Source organism: Limanda limanda, chromosome 3 (assembly GCF_963576545.1).
Source record: "Limanda limanda chromosome 3, fLimLim1.1, whole genome shotgun sequence".
Taxonomy (NCBI): Eukaryota; Metazoa; Chordata; class Actinopteri; order Pleuronectiformes; family Pleuronectidae; genus Limanda; species Limanda limanda.
The window spans coordinates 7,663,034-7,682,817 of NC_083638.1; the positions used below are offsets into that span (position 1 = coordinate 7,663,034).

At 43.6% G+C, this 19,784-nt stretch overlaps 1 protein-coding gene across 1 annotated transcript in view; it reads left to right on the forward strand.

Annotated features, from left to right (window-relative positions):
- Window positions 1-19,784, forward strand: part of lrp4 (low density lipoprotein receptor-related protein 4) — a 102,727-nt gene that overhangs the window by 48,465 nt on the left and 34,478 nt on the right. The window contains exon 3 of the mRNA XM_061067736.1: window positions 16,230-16,346. Within this exon, the coding sequence (XP_060923719.1) occupies window positions 16,230-16,346 (117 nt within the window). The remainder of the gene's footprint in view (window positions 1-16,229; window positions 16,347-19,784) is intronic.

The following is a 19,784-nucleotide window of genomic DNA, read 5'->3' on the forward strand; positions in this document are numbered from 1 at the left end:
TCAGCAGGAACGGCAGGCGTGTGTGAATGTAGAGTCACAATGAACGCTCTCACACACACAAACAAACAGAAGAATACGTCTTTTCAGCAGAAACGTAGCGAGAAGTTTGTGGCATCCAGACGTAGTTTGAACATTAACTTAATCATTATCATTTACTAGAGAAAGCACAGTTGTCCTGGAGAAGTGTGCGTGTGTGTGTGTGTTGGATTCCAGGAGAATAGGAGCAAAGGCAAAGAGGCCAGCCGTGTCTATGAAGCCGTCCTTGTGAACCTCTGATCTAATTACGCTTTGGGAATCATGTGGAAATGCAGATGTTGCTTTTTTGTCAGTGTGTTCTTTGTGGGTATGAGCGAAAAATATGTGTGTTTGCTGCTTGTGTTTCCCCCAGATAAAGTTTCATGGCAGCACAGGGACCTGAGAAATGAAGGACTGAGAGGAGCAAGCATGGATCTTGTACAGACGTGTGTGTGTGTGTTGTGTGTGTGTGTTGACCGGATGCTTTACAGGTTAGATAAGAGAATATACAGTATTGTGTAGAGCCCTATTGTTTCTTTTCAGTATAAATATTCTTCTTTTTAACAGGAAGATCAAATTTCTAGATTAAAAATCACTAAATTGGCAAAGAATAGATCTCCTCATGAACGCAAACATCTTCTCCGAGCTCTTTTCCTTCTGCTCATCCAGATGTGTGTTGTTGTGGCACGAATTGATCAATGTAGCCCAGATGTTTCTCTCCCCAAAGACATCTCTGACGCACTCTCGGGAGATTCGGAGGGATCCCCGGCCCTGATATGATACGACTTCCCTCATCTAAGTGGCACTTAGAGCAGCCCATTCCATTATTCAAACTCAAAACAGGCTCTGACACAGGGTTGGTGCTGCTTTGGGTCCCGATGACACAAGGAATATGATTCAGGAAATAGGATTTGAGCCACAGTTCCATGAGTTTTGAAGACTTGTCAAAGGCTCGTCTGAATGTAGCTCTACAGAATGTCCTGACACCCTGTGACTGGAAATCATCTCTGCTGCAGTTGTGCACACTCTCATTCTGTTCCTGGATCCAGAGTTCTGAGCAACAGTTTGTACTATCAACCTCTAAAATCAAGAGTTTACCATCAGACTCAGCTCATCTTGTTCCCTGACAGCCTGGTACCAACATCCACATCACCGGACACGGGACCACAATCGGTCTGTTCCTCTCACGCTTCATTTAATTTCCAAGCCTCGACCTCGAGCTCAACTCAGACTGACTCTAGGTTTACGTTGTAGAAAAAGGAGCACGAGAGGTTTAATGTCACCAAAGTCGATTGAAGATAGATGGATAGACCTTTATCACATCAAGTACAACAAAATTGGCTGACACAGAGATATATAAGAATAAATAAGACCGATAAAACAAACCCATATTGCACATTCTCTCTGTCATCACATCGCACTCATTTTTAAATTGATAGCAGCAATAGCACCGGGATGAAAACAGTTTTTCAGTAGCTCAGAATGCTGCTTCCTCTTCTAGAGAGGAGAAGGGACATCCAATGATTTTCTGTGCAGTGGAGATGACCCACTCGAAGCGCTTTGCCGAGGAGCAGCTGGCGAGACCACGCAGAGATGCATTAGCCCAGCACGCTCTCCATGGATCAGCGACAGAAGGTCTCCAGCAGTTCCTCGGCCAAGTCGTCTTTCTGAGGACACTCAGGAGATGGAGACGCTGCTGTGCTTCGTTCACAAGTGCTGTGATGTGTGTGCTCCATAAGGGGGGTCCTCGTCCATGTGTTCGCCGAGACCCTCTCCACACACTCCACATTCTGCTGGTCAGATGTCTTCCTCCTGAAGTCTGTGATGAGCTCTTTGGTCTTGGAGGTGTTTAGGACCAGGTTGTATTTCTGTGCAAGCCACCGTGTCCACCTCTGGATCTCGTCCCTGTTTAGGGTCTCATCTCCCCCAGAGTCGAGCCCTACCAGCGTTGCATCATCCGCAAACTTAATGATGGCACTGCTCGGCTGGGTGGGGGGTGTAGAGAGTGTAGAGTAGGGGGACTCAGCACACATCCCTGTGGGGATCTGGTGGAGAGATGTGGACCTTCTCTATGTCTTTGACAGGAATCTGCAGCAGATTCTGTGAGAAAGTAAATCCATTGCTACCTCTCTAAGTTCTGCACCAAATTGAAACCGCCTTTCGCCAACAGACATGGACGAAAGGTAAGTCGCGCTCGGTACAAAAGATCTAGAAGGATAAAGAACGATGACGCAGGGACGTAGATATACGAGAGTGTTGCCAACACGTTTTTGTTTTCGTCTCAGTCGCTGAGGAGCAGGAACAGAACGTTCCAGGGTCACACATCTCAAGGACAGGCCACTAATTAGCCCCGGTGAAATTTAATGAAGGCATAACTCACGGGCGATTCATCAAATTAATAACATCCCCTCTTTGCATTGATACAGTCGTCTGAGCTCAGGGGGCGTACGCAGCACCCCCCCCCCCCCCCACAGAACCTTCTCTGATCTCCAGCCAAACGTACAGGCTGCGACAGACTCTGATAAGAAGCACGGAAACATTAGAGATGTATATATGTGTGTATGTTCCTGGCAGTCAGCTCCACGTCCATAAACCCTTCATAAGGCGGAGGAAGGTTACACGCTGCCTTTGTGAAGCCCCCCCGTTCCTATGGAAATGCCGGCGAGTGCTGGTGATGTTGAAGGCTGCGCAGGCAGAGGAGCAGAGTGATGAAAAGAAAGAAGCTAAAAAGATTAAAAATAGCTGAACATCTTTCTGCTCTTTTAAAAACTCTCTACGCCACCGGAGCTCTTCGACCAAATGTTGCATTGTGATCCATCTCTTTTATTCCTCGAGTGGAAAGAAAATCTAAAAATTCTCTCTGCAGCACTGAAGCAAATTGCAGTTTATTTTAACGGGGGGGGGGGGGATTGAGTGTGGTCACGCTTTGTTGAGCTGAATTCACTTTTCAACATCCTCCGTTCTGAAATAGATTACACAAATTCTTCTCACCAAATTTTTGTTTTTTTAAACAGAAATTGTCAAAGACGCTTTTCACAATGTCTGTTTGTTCAAAAACAAAACTAACTTTCACTTGCTTGAAACAAAAGAGAATGCTCAAACAACGACTTTAAAATTCTTGCTGAATTGATGATTCTTGGCCCCGTGGTTGGAATCAAAACTACTCTCCTCCATCTTTGTTTGTGTTCGGTCCCTGTCTGTATCTTCAAGGTTTGTAAGATTCCTGTTTGGCTTCATTGTCCCGCTTGGGGGAAAATTGATCTGCTGCAACAAATATAAAATATCGACTCTGACAACACAGTGAAAATATACAGATACAGAAAACATAGAACTAGTACGAGGGAATGGAAATTCATCCCAAAACATAAATGCTTGTGTACTTAACTATAAATCTGCAAAGTCCTGGTGAATGGAAAATTTAAACCAAGCACATGTGTGCCAATGTACAGGGGGGGAAATGTACGAGTTATAATGCAATTAATTCCCCTAGAGTACTATGTGGCAATTCTAAATACCATAAGCTCTCCCAAGGACCTGCCTGAACATATCCAAAAGGGTTGGCATGACTCCCCCCTGGAGATCTCACCAAGTCTACATCTTCATATCCATTTCAGATCCTGCTCCAAAATCCCCAAACGTGTGTCTCCTGCTGATTTTAATTAACTTTCACGTGGTTTTGTGTTTGTTTTGAATTCACGTCCAAGTGTCATCAAAAAGGTTTAAAGGGAAAAAGGAAATTTATTCTTTGTTCTCTTTTTTTTTTATATAACCTGGATGTTATTTTTGTAGTTTTTTTTTTTTTTTTATTCTTCTGGCTGTCACACGACCATTTCTCCCACTAGCGTCCTCACTGTTTTGAGCATGTGGGGAATCACTTGAAGCACGATCATGTTTGAAGGATCAGGTAAATTGTCCAATAACACACCGTCCCCTGATCGTCTTTCTTGTCTCTGCTGAGGGTTCTCAAGTGGAACAAGAAAAATCCAGTTGAGACATCGCTGGTGAAGTTGATGGAAACGACACCAGAACAGTATTTTCCCGTCGGGCGTGACCCTCTGACCTCTGTAGATACCCTGAAATTAGACGAGGCCAACCCTCTAATTCGCTCTGACTTGTGTTTCTGTCTCATATTTTATCTGGCGCCCAGTTTTCCTGATCTCTCCTCCCAGTTTAAGGCAATCACGTTTATTAGCACACACTGACACAGAATGTTTATAACAACAGTAACCACAGCAGATAAGATAAGAGGAGAAACTTGACAGACTTATACGTCTTCTGTTATTTCACCACTCGTCTCTTCCCACCTCCTCCCTCCATCCATCATTGTTTGAGATCGTCCTTCAAGCTATTTCGCTCTCTCTCTCCATTACACTCACACTGAAGTAAGCTGCACAGACACACACACACACACACACACACACACACACACACACACACTCATAGACACACACACACACTCACTCACTCACTGTTGGCACTGTTGTGCCAACAGTGAGTCCGACTTGAGTCCTACTGAGTTGAAAGTAGCTGAGGTTGTGAAAGAGTAAATGCTTTCGGCCAAAGTAAGGAGACAGTTGTGCAGAAGAGATAGGTGTGTGTGTGTGTGTGTGTGTGTGTGTGTGTGTGTGTGTGTGTGTGTGTGTGTGTGTGTGTGTGTGTGTGTGTGTGTGTGTGTGTGTGTGTGTGTGTGTGTGTGTGTGTGTGTGTGTGTGTGTGTGTGTGTGTGTGTGTGTGTGTGTGTGTGTGTGCGCGCGCGTGTGTGTGCGCATCCTGTGTATTTGGGGCTGGATAAGAGATGAAATGGAAGAGGGAGAAATCTCAGTTGTGCGTGATTGAAGCACTGCATGAGGCACGGCTTCCTCCGCTGTGTGCTGACACCAGGCTGTGAGGTTTAGGAAATGGGTGTGTGTACTACACACTCCAATACACACATTCACAGGTATATACACACAAACAAACTCTGGAATGTTTTCATACACTTTTGAGGACCCTCCTCTGGATGCATTTCTCCCAGGTGGTATTATATTTATGTATAAATTTACTTTTTTTTGTCATGTCCTACATTTCTGCTCCTCAACTTCATGTTAAAGTGCAAGAAACACTGAATCATTCAACGCTTCTGAAAAGGAGAAAACGTCAATTTGTGTTGTCAGTTGCTTAGCAACAGTGCTCTCACAACTCAATGCCAAGTACAGAAATCCAAACAGTGTGGACTTTACACGACTGCTTTCATTATTTTTAGCTGCTTTGACACAGTTTGTTGGAGATCCTGTCTTTTATTTTTTCCTGGCATGAATGTTAATTTCCAGGTTAATTCACAAGCGGGTTCATTTTAACAACAGTCATTCAGTAACGATAACTTCCTCCTGGCATTGGCTGATTTCTTTTATATATTTTGAAATTTACTTTTGAATCGTCTTCAGTTTCCTTTTCTCCACATTAGTCTTAGCTCAGTTTTAAGTCAAAAGCCCTTTCACTCAGTTAAGGGGAAGTACAACCTTTATTAGGTAATTTAAAGCATTGTCCATGCTTCAAATATCTGAGGCCGTGTTCAGACTGCCAGGCAAAATAAAAATGTTTTGGGGTTTATCCAGGTTGATGAAAGAAAGTCTGGACAATGTAGAAGACACCATATGAAATACGAATCTTGCAAATCAGACCCAAACTGAATTTGGACGTCTTTTGAAATGTAATCTCCAATCCAGAGTGACAGAATCCTCTTAGTTACTGATGCCTCCATCCTTAGATCAGCTACTCACGCAGGAATGTTGCTTAAGTCTCAACGCACAAATCCAAACTGATCACTTGAAGGCAACAGTGCGGACGACACGGCGTCCTACAGATCTGATGTGAGAAACGAGTCTGAACAAAGACCCCAAAACTCACACTGGTTCTCACAAGGGCATTGATACAAACTCTCTCACACACACATAAACCTCCCAAAAATAAGAAATACCCCCTCCGTCCTTTAATCCACCGCTTTCTGCCGTCTCAGCCAATCAGAGAGCGGCTGAGACTGCGGGAGCTCAGCTGATCCAAAAGCAGGAGAAGAGAGATTAGGACCCCATTCCCGTCTTCTCTGTTTGTCAATTTCTCTCTCTCGTGCGTCCTTCGTCTTCCTCTGCCTCCCTCGTCTCCCTCCGTCCTTCTCCTCTCTGCCCTCTGAACACAGCACAACCCCAAAACTCACTTTTCCTCTCACCCCAACACTTCCTGGTTTATTTCTCACCGTGCGGTGGAATCTTTGTCTTCGCTCACTTTGTCCGTCCTGCTGCCTCTTTCCTCTTTTCCTCTTTTTCCTCTCTTCATCTTGTCGTTTTTTCGGTCTCGCTTTTCGTCTCGGAAATTTCGAGCCTGTACTTGTGTTTGGACACATTAGCATAATCCCCCCCCCCCTCTCTCTCTTTCTTCTCGTCCTCTCCTCCTTGCTAAATATTTACTCCCTGCTCAGTAAAGCAGGCGAGCACACTTGTTCACACAGAGGAGGAGATGATTAGACGCTGATTGAGGACGGACAAAAGGACAAACACCAGAAACAAAGAGCTTGTTGGTCCGGTGCCTGGATTTACCTTCTTTGTAAATACAAGCCTGTTTGAGTAGGTTTGTTAAAGGCGGAGGGATTAAAGCTAGATTTAAGTGCTCAATGGGACATTTTGTGTACATGGTAATTACTAGTTTACAAGGATCAACAGTAGCGGCACATTTATCTATGAACTATGTTCTTGGCGTTTTCAGTCCCATCAGCTTATGATGAACTGGCTACAGGATAGAAATGATCTGCGCTCGATTAACAGCGGTTTGCTTCAGTTATGGTTGAATGAAGAGACAAAACCCTGAGTTGATCAACACATTTATAGATCGTAGATTTAATAGATTAATCGACCATCCATGCATTGTCTTCTGCTTTTCCGGGTCACAGAGGTAGGTCCAGTAGGGTTTTCCAGGCGTCCCTCTACCCAGCCAAGGTCTCCAGCTCTTCGCTGGGGGACCCTGAGATGCTAGCTGGGGGTCTCCTACTGGTTGGGCGTGCCCAGTAACCCACCAATGGAAAGTGCCCAGTAAGCATCCTGACCTCCTCCACTGTCTCTGATGTGGGAACCAGCAAACCCAACAGAGAAAACTCAAATCAGGATCCTTGTATTGATTCAGGACTCCGTTCCTTCAGTCAACTACCGGATGCTTTTGACCTTAAGTCAGACGGTTTGTGCATTAATCATTCTGTAGAAGAATATAATCTGCTGACTCATCAGTGGAGGCATGAGTTGCTGCTTGCCTGAGGTGAATGGAAGTGCTGTTAATATTTTTCTTTGAATTCATGGGGTTGCATTTTATTGCCTGAAGCTCATAGTGAAATAAAAGAGGTGTGTGTGTGTGTGTGTGTGTGTGTGTGTGTGTGTGTGTGTGTGTGTGTGTGTGTGTGTGTGTGTGTGTGTGTGTGTGTGTGTGTGTGTGTGTGTGTGTGTGTGTGTGTGTGTGTGTGTGTGTGTGTGTGTGTGTGTGTGTGTGTGTGTGTGTGTGTGTGTGTGTGTGTGTGTGTGTGTCCGTCCTAAACCTGCATAAATTTAAACCTGACGTTCTTAAGGCTCAACGACTCATTCACGTAATGTTTTTGTTTCTTTGAAATCACCGTGCGAGCAGGGACGAGGTTCAGAGACACAAGTTATTCACATTCATTATGATTATGTGACGGCTCTAATCAGAGTCTAAAAAGACGAAGAAGTCAGTCGATAAAAAAAACAAGATCTTCTGCAGGTTGGCAACAGTTTGGGTTCGAGCCAAACAACGAGGGGAAGGGAACGTGTGAAGGAAAGTGTCAGAGAGGAAAACACTTCAGATTTATTCTCCCTCAAAGAATGAATCATCCTCCGACTGCCGTGGGGACGAGTGTGTGTGTGTCGAGTGTGTTTGCTTTTGCGTTGCCTTTCCTCGTTTCATATCGCTGCGATTTCTAATTACACAACTGCAATAACTTGTGGATGTTCTGACAGCCAGACAAAATAAACAGTTTGCCGACATCCCCGCGGGCGCTGGGAACTTGTAAGCGCGTCCTTGTTGTTGGGGTTTGACGTTTTATTGGGCGAATAATTCATGGCCCTAATTGAAAATAATCATTGATAATTTGTTAGTTGCAGCACCAGACACGATGGAGCCTTTTTTAAAGGGCAGACATTCACACAAAGGACAGTTTACAGAGTTCATGCATTGCCAGGTGGAAGAACTGATGAAACTTATATACGAGGAAGTTACTTGGAAGAAATTTAGTTTTCACATGAATTTAGCCAGCAGGTTTTTTTCGGCTTTGTAATGAATCTTCCTCTTTTCTGAGACATTTGCTGACTTTGTGGGTTGTAATCCTCACAATGAGAATGAAGGTTGTGTGAAGCAGACATCCAGCTGATATCACATAACCAGACAGACGACCACAGCTATGTTACGTGTTGGTTGAATCGGTTCTGTGTGCCAGAACTCACGAGTATGTGCATGTTTATTACCTGACATCTTATTAAACTGTTCTGTTGATCCCAACCAGAGCTGCACTGACACACACATACGCACGCATTTGATGTCCATCTGAGAGAAGATCAAGTTGTTTCATCTGAATGTCCCTGAACATAAGAAGATGCAGATGTTTGGTGGATTCGAGTCTTGAATTCAGACACTTTATCTGGTATTATACACAAAATACATTGAAATATCATTGACACATGAATTGTTAAAAAAGGATTCGGTGACTAAACTTAACATTAATCATATTGTTCCATTTACCTTTGTCAAGTTTTCACCCGAGGCTGTTGGATATGCAAGATTACGCAAAAGCTTTTCAATAGATTTGACCCAAACTTGCTGGAGGAACTCATTTCATTTTGGTGCAGATTAGGGAAAAACTTCTAGTTGATTTGTTTGTTAATTGGTTTATTTATTAGCAGGATTACCCCCCAAAAAACTAATAATCCAGGATTTTGTTTTAGAGAAATTACAAATTCTTTCAGCCAGTGACGGATAAACATTAAAGTCTTATAAAGTCGTCATTAGAGCCCATTAGAGTGTTTCCTGTCACTGAGCTGCCGGTGTCGTGCACTCAGCAGAGATCTGTCACGGCAACGAGCAAATGATTCTTCTTTAATCTCCCTGGATGGGGGGGGCGGTTGACTTGTCTTGTGATTACAGTGTCACTGCACACACTCATGCACACACGTACACATTATTAAGTAAAAGTGTCTTCAGTAGATTTTTGTTGATACGTAAAACTACTCGGTGTATGATTTAATATTAATCAAACAGCTGTAGTTAGAAGCTGAAGATATTACTCAATAATTATGTTATAAATATGAGAAATAAAAAGGTTAAGGTCAGGCAGCTCCACTTAAATCACCTACAACATCACAATAAAGCTTCAGATGTGTGTTTTTCTGAAATTTTGACCCTTAACTTAAACGTAGAAGACAATGAGGTCAACTCCAAAAGAGAGCGAGGTTCGAGAGCTTTAGGAGATAAGGGTTTATGCTAGTGTCGATATGTTCTCATAACTTTGCTTCCTGCATCTACATCTATAAATCACGTGCGTCCTCCTGCACGTCGTGAACGTGTCGGACTCTGAGAATTCTTCAAATGTGACAAACCCCAGAAAACGTCTGAACCCATTCTTCTGGTCACGAAACGAAATAGCTCGAGACGGCACTAATACATTTCTTGGCCTTAACTCAAGAATGATTAAAACAAGGAAACATTTTGTAATGAGGTGATAAAGATTAATGGCAGCTTCAGAAAAGCTACTAAACTGAATTCTGCGGTCAGTTTTTTCGATGCGTTCGTTGAAGCGGAGCGGCGTGGCGTGGGGGGAGGGTTGGGCGAGGCGGGAGGTCGGCTCACTGCAGAGGTGGAGGAGGAGGACGGAGAAAGCCCATCACACAGGCCGCCGGCCGCTCACGCTGCCAAGAACAACTCTGCTGGCAGCACCACTCCGCTCCGACGGACTGAAATATGCTCTGGCTCTTCACCAGAGCTGCCAGGAATCAGATAAGACGCCTCTGTCGGGATCGGCCACGAGAGGAAAGTGAAGAGCAAGTAAAGGGAGGAGAGGCCGAGACGGATGAGAGGGATCGAGGGATTAGTTTGAGTTGGACAGGCACGACATGGATGTTAGTTTTAGATTCCAAAAGTAATACATTTTAAAGCCTTACAGACTATTAAAGTATCCTATAGAGTCACTTCACCATGTTATGATGGGTTTCAATGCGGCGCCCGTCTGTTCTACGACTAATAGACTTTCAGAAAGGGTTGTGTCATCATAACAGCTTTAGATTCTGTATTAGATTAAGTTCCTCCAATGGAAGTTTACTGTTATAGTTACATGCTTCTGTTTAAAACGTTTTTAAAAGGCTGCAACAAGAAAAGAAAATTGTGTTTGTCAACTGCAGAAAAGTAAAGAAAGACAGCAAAGTTGGAAAAGAAGTGAAATCCAGGTTTGACATTATTAAGAAGTTTGAATTTTTTTTTCCAACAAACCCATAACATCAAATTGTGTTTAGTTTGACTATTAACTGGTCATATATGTGTGTGTGTGTGTGTTAGTCTGCTTGATTCCAACCTTAGAGATAAAGTCTCAGAGAGATTAAAGGACACAGAACTCCAGATCACCGCCGTGATGAAAACATATTTTCCAGAGACGACAGTAATCTGAAGGTGAACTCACCTGTTTGGCTCTGAGAGAGAAACACGTCATTAAAGCTGCTCGGATGAAATAATCTTCTGGGACTCGTCTATCGCTCTCTCGAGTCCACATCTGTTTTATCGGAGAGAGTGTCCTCTCTTTCTCCCCCCCTCCCTCTCTCTGTCTCTGTTCTGTCCATCCTCCCATCTGTTGAGCTGCTGTGATAAGCAATGTTTAGTCAGATATATTGGTCCCATTAGTGCTACTTGATTCAGCTGCTGCACAGTAAAGAGTGGCCATTAACTCTGCTCAAGGCCACTTAAAGATGTACCTGAAAACACACACACACACACACACACACACACACACACACACACACACACACACACCTAGATGTTGTTGCAGTCAATCATTATAAAGAAGAAAGGTATAGACTTCTTCTACCATCCTTAGAAAACAGTTTGAAAATAACCTTTTAATCCTTTATATCAAAAAAATAGAATAAAATATTGTACTTGAATTAAAAAAAATAAAACACACAATTACTTTGGATTTACACACATTTATTTTCGTCATTGTTTAATCATCAAAATAAATCATATAAATGCAGTTGTGCCTGACAAAAGTTCTTATCAGCAGTTTTTTTTATTGGTCAACTGATGAATCTCACATTTCCATCAAATAATACTCGAAGTGAAACTGTCTTTTCAGAAACTTCGGCCCTATAACTGTTTATTAAACACAAATTGCCAGAAATATTCCATTCGCCCATTTTGCAGGAGCTCAGGCAGAAATCTGGGAATTTACGAATCCACAGACTTGGACAATAGGAGAAGAAGATCGCTGTCACCAAAAGATATCTCCAGTTTAATCTCATGCTATCATCTCGTCTGTGTTTTGTTTTATCCTCTGAAAACATCCTGCCCATGTGCTTGATTCTGCGAATTGAAATGTGAGTCTGATTAGTTACAGTCAGGAAAACATTAAAAAGACTTAACACACAATATGTTCTGCATCTGATCTCGATGACATTGATGGTTCTTGGAAATGAAGGAGTGAAGTGTGACCGGCCAGGTTTTGAAGCTCTGCTTTGAAGAATCGAGTCTCATGCTGCAGGCAATCAAAGAGTCCTGATCTCAGGAGTTTGGATTCAGGGTTTTTATTTAATTGAATATTTCCATCACCGATCTCACAGCAGGACAGAGGAGTGTGCACGTCTGAAGAGAATATTTCAACCAAGGATCTTTAATGAAAATTTTAACATTCAGTCCAGAGCAGATCGGCCCACTTGAAACATCTACTCACTGTGGTGGTCTGCAGATACACACACAAACACACGCACATACACACATACACACACACACACAAACTGATTCCACACAGAAGTCCAGACATTTTCCTGGATTTTCCACAAGACCTGTATGAGAGAATGCAGATGTTCTAGTCACTTGCATTTCTAACCTGCACCAAAGTCTCAGGATGAAAACATGACGCCACACCTAGAGGACGCAGACAAAGTTGTCAACTTAGAAAGAACAACATTTGAGAGACATTTTCTGGAGTTCATGTCTGAAATCCGCTCCTCAGAAAAACCTGTATTACTGCATCGAAGGACCTACACAAGTAGCATTTGTATGGTTACACACTCTACCTTTAGAGGTAGCTTGTGTACTCATAGTATTTTTTTTGGTTACACACAAAAGTAAACGATAAAACAAAACAATCTAGGTAAGCCAACTCCCTGAGCGTAACCGAGCATCTTATACACTGTATTTTTTTAATGATTTAGTTTTAAATTAGCTGTTAAGTCTGTGAAATGTCAAACTGTCATTGGGATTTACTACCCATAAAAAATGATGAGCAGCGAGCTCTGTGATATTTACCCAGACAGATAAACGTTTTTTTACGTGATGAGTCAAATGATCAGTAATAAACACTGAGCTCCTGGTTTCTCTTCACTTTGTGTTTTTGTGTATCATGAATGTGAAAGAGAGGAACCAGTGATGATGGGAATGGCAGGTGTGTGTTTGTGTGAGTGTGTGTGTATGTGTGGGAACGACCTGTAGAATGCAACTGGGAATTCCGGAGTTGGGATGAGAAAAGGCCGCTGGTGAAGGTCAGAGTGTGTGTGTGTGTGTGTGTGTGTCTTTAAAGCATGTAAACGCTGCAGCACTCTGTGCACATTCAGGGTAAAACATTTAAGGAAAAAGGCGACAACAGTTTGTGTTATTGTATCACCTATAAGTGTCTGTGTGGGTCGATTTTAATTCTGCAGGTTTTAAGCAAATTTCCAAAACATGAACCTGCGCCTGCCTTGCAGATTTCTCACTGATAGTAGGTGACATAGTCAATAACAAACAGAGCTCACTTGTTGAAAGTTTCCCAGTGAATACCGACCAGTGTTTGTGCTTGTGATGCCAACTTGTGAAATTTAACACGAACTTTGATGTGTTTCTGCTGGGGCTTAATAATTCTGTCATCACACCTTCTTTTCTCTTGGCTTGGAAAATGTCTGAATCGTCAATATTATTGTCAACAAACATTGGACAAAGTTAGGGTTATAAGGCTTGTGCGTGTGTTGGTGTGTGTGGTTGTGTGTGTGTGTGTGTGTGTGTGTGGTTGTGTGTGTGTGTGTGTCAGCCTCAGTGGAATGCAGTGGTTGTGAGAATGCTGCGCTGAGCTGAGCAGAATCTGTGTGATAAGACAGATCAAAGCGCCCGCAGACCTCATCAACTTCCCAGCATGCACCCTGCTGATCCACCTGATACGAGGAGCAGGCCGCACCTACCCTGTGTGTGTTTGTGTGTGTCTGTGTGTGTGAGAGTAAAACACAGCGTGAAGTATATTTATTTGCGTACATTTTCCATCGCCCCCAATTTGTGGGCCTCAAGAACTCTGCACTGTGGATGAGTGTGTGTTTGTTTATCTCATGTAGTCTGCTTGTGCTTGTGTGTGTGTGTGAGTGTGTCTGTGTGTGTCCTTGTTAACCGGGCTCTCTCTTCTTCATCAACGAGCTGAATTATTTATTGAAATGTTGAGAAGCAGCATTTTCTTAACCTGTGTCTTTTGTTCTCAAACCTCGTTTCATGTGAGCTGAGCTTTTACCTTTCGGTGAATCAAGTCAACTGAGAGAAAACTTTCACAAAACTTATCCTGCTTACTACACAATGCACAAACTGGTTGTCATTCAACTTGGTCGGATTGTTACTCAAAAAAATATCTCCAGATGACTCACTTTTGGGGGTTTAATCAGTGAAACATAATAATATTATTAATAAACTCATCTTGTTGTTGGAGTTCTTTAATATTTTTCCACCCTCATTTGGATTCTCAGGGTCAAAACCTTGTAGAATTTATTCCAAAGTGTATGTGTAAGTACTAGTCTATTGGTTTCTTTTCTCGATTAATCAATAACTTGCTTGGGTTTGAAATACATATCATCAACCGTCCCGGAGCCCAAACTGATTTTATATACGTTTTTCAGTTTGTTTTGAAAAGATTCAGTAAAGCCAGAAAGATATTGAAATGATCAAACATGCATACAGACTGACTAGATTTTTAAGTATGATCCTTCAAATTTCTTGTATTATTTGCACGCTCATAAGCTTTCCTTAGTCTGACATTGACTTACTCAAAACCTGCAATGTTATTTAAGTTTATTTTTGAGGGATCATTTTCATTTTAAAAATCATGTTTTGCTGTATTTTAGTTGCTTCAAAAGTTATCTTTGGATTTACAAAAAGTTTTGCCAGGTCCCCCCCCCCCTTCTCTATAAGTTCATTTTCACACCAGGGTGGGATGAAGTGAATCCAGCAGCTGCCGGAAAGAACAGAAAGATAAACTGATGGTGGAATTTCAGATAATTGCTTCCAATAATGCATAATATATATGTAGCTGGAGCCAAACCCCCGGTACGTCCATGTGATTAAGGCAGAGAGAGAGAGGGAGTTCATCAGAAGGTGAAGAGAATAAGAGATTGACAAAAAGAGAAATTGGGAGAGTTATCTTTGCTTTTGTGTGTGTGTGTGTGTGTGTGTGTGCCTCTCCCTCTCTTTATGTTTCACTCTGAATAATGGAATATCCATGCAGGGGTATGTGGGTCAGTGGGGCTTTACTTCCCCTAGAGACCACAGCCACACCCCGACACACGTGCACACACAGACACACACACAGACAGACAGACACACACTCTTTCTCACTTACTTAATTCACTCCCTGAGCCCTGACTCGTCCGCCTGTCTGACTCGCTGCTTAACCCGCCGCGTGACGTCATACATTTTTCATAAAGTCTGCGTTGCTCCGTCAATATTTCATGTGTGGTATTGACAGGCTGGTGAGAGTCCAATGTAAGGAGTTACCGCTCCCTCCTCCTCCTCCTCCCCTCGCTCCCCTCTCTCCATCCCTCTCTGGCCTGTAATTAAATTAGCTCTGTCTGTGGATGACAAAGGGCCAGTCATTCGGACTCTGCTTAGATAGCGAGTAGCTGCACTTAGAGCGGATATGAAGTTAAAGAGGAATGCGCTGAGCCGAGCTGAGCCGAGCTGAGCTGGACTCAGTGCTGCTCCCTGGGTCTCGGGGTGAGGAGGTGGGAGAGAGGAGGTCGGCCGGGGTCCGGATCAGGCCTCGGCTGAGCTGAGACCACACACAGAACAAACCCCATTACGGATTTAAAGACGCTGGTGAAGTCAGTAAAGGCTTCATCTCTGTGTTTGGATAAACGTCACATCATGAGCTGAGCCTGTATTTAAAGATGGACACCGCGTCTCCACTTCCTGATACGATCACGCTGCCATCTTGTGCAGATTACGTCATTTGGAGCCACAGGAAGTAGCGATCGGGGAAGGTTTTGATTTCCTCGCTGATACGCACAAGCTTAATCACGTCTCTGCTGTCATTCATGATGTTTTTACAGCATCAACTAACAACTTAGAACCAAACTTAACAGAAACTTGAACAGGTGATTAGAACGTTCACTTCCCATCCACAAACATTGAGGAGAGGGGGTGTATGACCTATACTGCTGCCAGCCACTAGATGGCGATCAAGACGTTGCTTCACTTTTTGTCATGTCGTCTGTCTTTATTAACAATCTGTGCTATTTAATAATCTGCACATCGATGAATTGATTAATGTACAAAGCTAAAAAAATGGTGAATATTTGCCACCACAACTGATAGGAACACAAACAACAAACAAAATCTCAAATTTTCAGGTTTTCAATCAATCAATCAATCAAATTTTATTTACAGGTGAGAACAAAAAAGATGAACATGTCCGAAGATGAAGGAATTTGAATGATGACATTTCTGAAAAGTCTCTCATCAATGGAACAACTAATCTGATTTCACACAATAAGTGTTGAAGCCTTTGTCTTTGCTCCAGAACTCCTCTTTCCTGTCTCCTCCTCCTCCTCCTCCTCCTCCTCCTCCTCCTCCTCCTCCTCCTCCTCCTCCTCCTCCTCCTCCTCCTCCTCCTCCTCCTCCTCCTCCTCAGTTTCATGGTTTGTTTGTTTGTTTGTGTATTGCCGCTGACACTCTTGTTGTCCTTCCTTGTTTGTCTGCAGTGCTCCCGACCTGTTCGCCGCTCGACTTCCACTGCGACAACGGCAAATGTATCCGTCGCTCGTGGGTGTGTGACGGAGACAACGACTGCGAGGACAACTCCGACGAGCAGGACTGTCGTAAGTAGAGCCTCCGTGTGTCTACACCAACACACAGACACACACACACACACTGACACACACACACACACACACACACACACACACACACAGACAACCTGCTCTGTCAGGCTCATGGGGATGAGTTATTAAAGTGGACAGATGTTTGAGGCAGCCATGTGCAATGAGGTGTTTGTTTTTGAGTCTGAAGGAGCTGCCTGCCTGTCTCACAAACACACACACAACACACACACTCAACACACATGCACAGACTCACACAAGCACATACACAACACACATGCACATACAAGTACCTCCAAAAATAAAAAGGAGGAAAAAACTGAGGGCAAAGGTGACAGAACGTCTCGTGTGGTGACTGTGGGAGAACTGACCTCTCGCAAGTGTGTTTGTGAGTGTACGTCTGTGTGTGTGTGTGTGTTTGTGTGTACGTGTGTGTATTCACATGCACGTGCACATGTTCAAAAATACCCCTCAGCTGCCTGCCAGGCAGCATGTGGCCTGCAGTGGGTAAAGCAGGGACAGTGTCTATTTCTGTCATATTTCTGTATCTCTGCTCTGCTGCCTGAGGTGCTGAGGTGTGTGTGTGTGTGTGTCTGTGTGTGTTTGTGTATGCTCCTGATGTTTCTGTCTTTGTGAGGACTATCGGACACTCAGGACATTATTGGAAAGCTACAGCCTGTCCCTCCCTTCTCTAGAGGGAGGGACAAATTACCACTTGGGCCGGCGGTAATTTGCATTATTTCAAGGTGGTTAGGCCGCGTCCAGAAAACAGCTCTCTCATTTATTTGGACGAAGGTGTGTTGGTGCAGAGGTGGTGCCAACACGGGGGGGGCAGCGGCAAAAAACACAGAGCCGTGCATCTGGCAAAGTTGGCATCTGGTGAAGCGTTGGCGTTGATCGGTGCACGTGTCTGATGGGTCTGAAGGTCGTGTTGCTGCTGTTACCTCACGGTCCCTGTGAAGACAGAGCTGTGGTCACTTCCCAGTGAAGTTAAAATGTACAGGATGTAAACGCCGAACACGGTGAAAGCAAATCAAACGTTTCTACGCAAAGAATTAAACCTGAATGTGCATTTCTCTGCTTTGTTTTAAACTACATCGCTGCACATCATCGTCATATGCTAACTAAGCTCGACATCGCCCGACCCGTTGATTGGAGGAGCTTTAACAGTATCTCCAATAGTCGATACAGCCTGAAGTTCACAGGGACATGAAACCTATTGTTTTCCATCTCGTGTGGTTAGTGTGAACATCAGCTACAGGCCGGTTCGCTCCTTCTCGTCCGAATGACTTTTCTCATCCGTCTGTCATCCAGAGGTTTCTTACCCTCCGTGCTTGACCCACATACTGGATCAGCAGCCAGACACCAAATCACTTCCTGATGGGGAAGCCGGAGATGAATTTTTTATTTCCACGCCCAGTAAATTTCTCTCCCCTCCCCTGTTCCCCAAACTACTTATTATTTCATGTTTCTCTCTTTCTCGTCGGGTCTATCTTTCACCTCCCAGTGTGTTTTGTTTCTCCCCACACACACGCAGTGGTTTTATTTTATTATTTAGTGCTCAGCTGGAGTTGGTTGTCGAGGTTTCAGACGAAACGTGGAGACGGAGGTGTGTCTCGCTGCGGTTGTGTGTGTTTGAACATGAGATATTCTGAAGCTTAAAAACATTTCAGAGAAGGAGAAACACAACACTATTTCACCTCACACACACACACACACACACACACACACACACATACACACACACACACACACACACACACATGCAGGCGGCCTGGTAATGACTCCCTGCGCCCTTTGCCCTTTGTGATTTGGCTGCTGTGTGAATGATGAGCGTCTTGAGGGCTTGTTGACCTCCGACCTCCCTCTGTTTACCTCACTGGTGGGAGGCGAGAGGGAGTAGAGATGGGGGGGGGGGGGGAATCAATTATTTTCAAACAAGTTGAATAATAGATTAAATGAGTGGATCCGTCAATAGTGCAGGTAAAATTAAATTCTCATTTGGACATGCTGTTGTGAGTAAATTCTGTTCTTTGTTTGAAAGGGGGGGGGGGAGGGCGTAGCAGCAGAGGTCAGGGAGGTCAGAGGAGGTTTAGTAGAGAGATGTATTCAGTAATGTTTACTTGTCGTATCAGTAGAGTATCATAGCTGAAGTATGAACATGCCAAATCTATGTATAAGGTCATTTATAAGCATTATTAGTGTTATTTGATTCCATAACCATTATTCACATGTTCAGAAAGCAGGATCCTGCTCAGTGCACAGACAATAGGCTGTAGTAAATAGTAAATATCCCAGATATACAAACGCTGCCGTCTTGCACCAGCAGTGACCAGGGGGTGGAGCCTCAGATATGAGTCTCCGCTGCCGATCGTGCTTTTCACTCTGTTTTTATAGCATCGAATAACAAATCAAAACCCAAATTTGACGGAAAAATGTACACTTAAATAACAGAAACCATCTTTGACATTTTGTTTTTGTCCAAATACCATCCACTAACATGTAAGCATCTCCTGATGTGCTTAGTTACTAGGAAATGTCTTGGCCCTGCAGGAATATTTAATATTCAGAGGTTTAAAAATATGTTTGTACATAAACATAAACACACAAACACATATAGATACAAACACAGCTCTTCTCAAAAGTGTCCCTTTCCAAATCTCAGTGTTTCGTGGGCGTCCTTCTGCCTCCGTCTCTCCTGTTTGTCTCATCTGTCCAACACTCACACACGACAGTGATAAATTATAGATCACCTCCTGCCAGAGGCCATCCATCATTGGTTCTCCTTGACGAGGCTGTTTACCCCCGGGCGGGTGCGGCCGGGCTTTGCCATCGATTGTGCCGCTAACAGTAGAAGTAGAAGGTGTTCTGAAAAATCTTTTGGGGCCTTTGATCAATGCAGGTGTGATAAAAAGAAGAAAAGGGCGGATGAACGAACGGGATTGAAAGGGAAACGCAGTCAATGTCAGCGGAGGGAGTGACTTGTGTCGTCAGGGCTGTTGTTCTGAATGACAAACGTGACTTATCGCTTGTCTCAAGGTTGAATGTCTAGTAAAAAAAATGTATTCTAACCTCATTCAATCAAGATACAAGACGAGCTGCTGGTTCTCAGGTTCGGTGGAAGGAACCAGTCCTGAATCTATGGATCCAACAGGAGATCCAATAAGAAATCATATTTTTATTCAGCTTTTTGCTTCAAATTAACTTTTACTGTTTAGTGTTAAAATTGGGACAAACCTGGTTTGGATGTGTCCTGCAGGAGGATTTAATGACCCCCCATAGTCGTGGTTAAAATGAATTAGAAACCAGTGCTGTTCTAAACATGCCTGTGTGGGAGGACTGGGGTTCTGCTGGTCAGGTTTTAAGCTGCTCGGTGGTGAAGCTCAGGGAAACTGGACTCAGAGCCCTGACCTGGAGATCAGTTGTTAACCATGATGT